General features: G+C 52.7%; 1 protein-coding gene across 1 annotated transcript in view; it reads left to right on the top strand.

The window, feature by feature from the left end:
- MYOM1 (myomesin 1) overlaps positions 1–4,490 on the top strand; it is a gene marked incomplete at its 3' end in the record, with an annotated part of 44,489 nt that overhangs the window by 27,541 nt on the left and 12,458 nt on the right. Inside the window, exons 18-20 of the mRNA XM_010132507.1 lie at positions 475–601; positions 1,322–1,506; positions 2,460–2,574. Of these exons, the coding sequence (XP_010130809.1) occupies positions 475–601; positions 1,322–1,506; positions 2,460–2,574 (427 nt within the window). The remainder of the gene's footprint in view (positions 1–474; positions 602–1,321; positions 1,507–2,459; positions 2,575–4,490) is intronic.

The raw sequence follows: 4,490 nt of genomic DNA, 5'->3' as shown, positions 1-4,490 counted from the left end.
CTGCTGGGCTTGGTGGGCCTACGCCAGCTGTGCCAGCTGTGCTCTGTGACCAGTTCTCAACCCAGTTTAGAGACAGTGCCACTTACCACATTGCTGAGCTGCTTTACAGCCGGAAAGCAATGGCAGGTCTCAGCTTCACCCCGCCCCAAGGACAGCTCCTCCCGTAACTGAACTTGCTCTGTCTCACGAGACAGATGGATGTGACTGTTGAGCACTACCCTGCTCCCCCCGACTCTCCGAGTGCCTGTCCGTAGGAACGAGGGTTCACAGCCTGAGCGTCTGAGGCCTCTCGTGTGCAGTTCGCCACTGACGAGAGGAAAAGCCGAGATAGTTACCACCTCGTGTACGAGGTCAATAACATTTCCATCTCTCCAGGCACTCAAAAGCATGCTCACGTGGTCAGTAATTGTTGTTGTGATGGTCTTCTGAAGCCTTAATCCAAAGTTAATCAGTACCATCTCACTGGTTCTGCAGATTGAAAACCTGAAGGAGAACATGGTCTACCAGTTCCAGGTGGCTGCCGCTAACCTGGCTGGGGTCGGGACCCCCTCCCTGCCCAGCCAGCCCTTCAAATGTGAAGAATGGACCATTGCTGTCCCTGGTAGGGTCCTGGGCTGGGGCGGGGTGGGGGCAGTTGCTCACAGCCCAGGGGTGCTCTGTGAACAGTTATTGAAGTTCTCAGTGCCCTCAGATTCCAGGGGAGTCGGCGGGCACTGGAGCTCATGCCCCGGCTTGGATCTCCAGCACTGGGTGTTGTACGGTTACAGCGCTGCACTCCACAATCCCCGCTTCATCAGCAGCCTCTTACAAGCAGCTTGTCCGTATCTTTCCTGCTCGGCTCCTGTGCTGTGTCTGCCACTTTGCTTCCTAGTTCAAATGGTAGACGTGAATGAATACCTGCCTCAGGCACAAGGCAGAGAGGAATGGGGTCCTGTAATCCTCGTCTGAAAGGACCACCTCAAGGCCAGATCGCTGAAATGAATGGAAACAACCTCTGCTGCCTTCAGTGGACTTTAGAGCAGTCCTTGAAGCAGCACATTAGCTTAATAGTTAACTTATTGCCCTGAGTTTGGAGATTATTTGTCATTTTTGTTTGTTCGTGAATGTTTGATCAAGATACCAATCTCAACAAATCAGGCTGTTTTTTGGGCTACTCTTTTTAATAGACATGGGCTGTGTTTCTATTGGGTCTAGAGATGATACAGAGGAGCTGCACGAATGATGTCAGCTCTGGGCATGTGACATGGGGTCGGCTTGGGTTTCTGAACTCGTCTGCATTGGGATTGATTTTGATACCACAACTCCGACTGTCACCTTTCAGGGCCACCCCATGATGTCGCATGCACGGAAGTTCGGAAGGACTCTGTGGTTTTGCTGTGGAAGGAACCAGTCTACACTGGCCGCAGCCCCATAGCTGGTTATTACGTCGATATGAAGGAAAAGGACGCACGGGAGGAGCAGTGGAGAAGTGTCAATGAGAAGCCAATTCAGAAGAAGTTCTTGAAGGTGAATAGCTTACGATTCAAACACTGGTGTGACAGTATACCCGTGGGAAGTCAGCCTTCAATAGCATCCTCCTGTCCTCATCGTGGTTCTGCGTGACAAAATACTTAGCAGGCTCTGTCATGCCGAGAGTACGCACAGGGGATGTCCCTGTAGTCAGACAAGAGCAAAACTCGTGAGACACTCTGGTGTGACAAGCCCAAAAATGAAATCAAGCACTTCTAAACCCGGCCCCATTCTTGGCACACCAGAGGTACCCCCGCAGTTCCTGTCCCCAAGGGCAGGACAGGCATCGCTGCACAAAACCAGATGCTGGGACAGCGCGGCAGGTGACTCTCTCTGACACGAAGCTCCCTCCCCTCACGTTTCACAGCCACGTAAACCCCGGCCTTTTGCACGGTTACGCCACATCGTTGTGTGAAATGCGGGGATGTGGAGGTTTGCTAGCTGCGGGCTCTGGGGAGCATTTGGAGGACACACACTTTCAAGTGCGATCCTTTCAGGTTCTAAGGGAGTGTTCGCAGGTCAGTGTGGTTCCTTGAGTCCCCACAATTAAAGCTGTTCTATTAAATGCCTCCTGTTTCCAAGCAGGCGTGGCTGGCGCTTCTTGCCCTGACAGTGTTGTCTGGAAAGGCAGAGCTGAGCTGCCGTGAAAGGCTGTGATGTTCCAGAGGTTAATGTACGGGAGGTGAAAACACCCTGTTCCAACAACAACGCTCCTCCTGACAGCAGTGACGGTGCCGCGTGTTCGGTGCATACCGGGAAGGCGCAGGCTTTATGGACGAGTCATGTCGCTCTGGGGCTGAAAAAAAAAGAGGAAGAAGTAGTTGTCAAGTGCAAAAGAAGGCGAACAAAATAAGGACGTAAATTGTCAGGTGGCAGACTGATCTGCACTAGGCGTGACGTTCAAATCACCGTTTGGTAACACATTGCCTGGGTCTGTTTGCTTCCCCCAGATCGGTGGCCTGACACAAGGCATGAGCTACGTGTTCCGCGTGCGGGCAACGAACCAGGCTGGCGTGGGGAAACCGTCGGATGTCACGGACCCTGTCGTAGCTGAAACGCGGCCAGGTTCGTTAGCAATCCTTCCTCTTCTCACCCCTGTGAGCACGTTCCTGTTCCTGAGGTGGGTCTCCACGCAGGCTGCGTGCGGACGGCCTGACCGCCCTCAAGTCAAACGGTTTTACTAAGCAGGAAATGAACCGAGGGCCATAACTCACTTATTGACCTCTGTATTCTGAGCTCAGAACAGATTTTTGTCCTGTCACTAGAGGTTCAGGAATATAAAAATCCAAAAAAGTGGCAAGATTTGCATACATCTGTAGAGAGCTGCAGAAGCAGAGGGCCCACTAAGATCAGCTGAGCCAAAAACTGCTACAGATGTCAGGTTTGCTCTTCCTGTAGCAGTAAACCAGTCAGACTCACAAAGTCCCTAAGAGAATGCGCAAGCATGGGCTTGTGCTTGCTTGCCTATAGACTATTGTAGAAGCGGAGGGTCCTACAAGGTGGAATAACTGTCTCCCAGCGATTTCAACCAAATCTAGTGTAAGGTAAGTGTGGTGTAAGAAGGTACAGGGGTGCAACCCAGCCTGGATCCACCACGGACTCCCATTTCCTCTGACAAATTCCCTTCCTCTATCTGCAGACTCTTATTTCTGAGCCCTAACAGAGCAGGAGCAAGGGCAGGCACAAGCAGAAAGGCAGGGCAGCATGGGCACAGGGAGCACGAGGAGCAGCGCACGGGCACCGGCAAAGGAGGCGACTGCCCGGGCAAGCGGCTGCCCACATGGTCGGGCTGATAGCTGCTCCTGCGGGGGGAACAGTCAGGGTTTACTGGGGATGGTGCTGAACTTGAGGAGCTGAGCGGACTCCACCTGTGATCATCCCTTCCCACCCTGGCTGCTCAGGAGCCTTTCCCCAGAACCTCTCCCAGTGTCCTGGGTTCATTTTTACACCTCCTATTCCTGCAGCAGCACTGGTCCAGCTCCCAGCTGACCCGGGCAGCAAAGACCCTAAGAAGCCTTGAGTGGGCTCTCAGTGAGGCTGGGAGCCAAGAAAGAGGAGGGCTGAAGCTGGGGGTGCAAAAGAGCTGGAGAACTCCGGGTGGAGAGACTGGGGTGCCTGCTGGTGAGGCTGGGACGGGACGAGTAGACCGGGAGTCGATGGTAGGTTGAGAGGGTGTACGAGGACAAGCAGGGGTAAGTGTGTGAGTAAGAAGGGCCCAGGACAGGGTGTTTCAAAAGCGCAGCAGCCATCGTTTCAGCTCTATGAGCCGTTGGAGCGCTAGGGCTGTGTCCACCGCCTGCAAGTGGAGGAGGGCAAAACTGAGACACTTATTCTGGGAGACAGCTTGTGTACAGCAACTGCTTCTAGGAGGAGACTCAAGCCAGCATTAGTGCTGAACTTTCGGCTTGACTAATCCATTTTCTCTGGGGGTTAATATCTATGTGTCAGACTTCTGATAAAATCTCGTTATAAAACAAACCTCGAGCCTTCAAAATAAAGGAGGGGTCATCCCAGTCTGCTCAGACGAGGACCATGCCCACCTGGCAACGGGACCAGGAGCAGAACCTTTGGTTCCAGACCTCAGTTAGAGGTGGGTGCAGAGGTGTAATGTCTGAGGGGTCCCAGGAAAGTCAGGCTTTGGTCTGGTGAAATCTCAGGGCAGCTGGAAATGATTTATCTGTACAAATCTGGCTGACCCATATTTTGACCTGAGATCTGCAGATACAGCATCCACCAACTAAGCTTCTTAAAAGTATTAAGAAAGGACAAATGGCTTATTAAAAAGAAGAATTTCAGGAAGCCATTTCTTGGGCAGGCTTCCACCTTCCTCACTGAATCACCCAGATCTCAGGAACAACCGTGCCCATTTCTAAATCACCGCCAGTCTCTTGGTGCTGCCCAGTGAACGCTGCCTCTGTGGCCGTCTTGGACAGGGACAAAATGTTGTCAGGGCTTTCTGGGCAAATCCTGCTGGAATGGTG

The sequence above is a fragment of the Buceros rhinoceros genome, unplaced genomic scaffold (genome assembly GCF_000710305.1).
Source record: "Buceros rhinoceros silvestris isolate BGI_N320 unplaced genomic scaffold, ASM71030v1 scaffold17873, whole genome shotgun sequence".
In the NCBI taxonomy this organism is placed as follows: Eukaryota; Metazoa; Chordata; class Aves; order Bucerotiformes; family Bucerotidae; genus Buceros; species Buceros rhinoceros.
The sequence above is the reverse complement of the archived record's forward strand: the minus strand, read 5'-3'. Positions and strand labels throughout refer to the sequence as shown.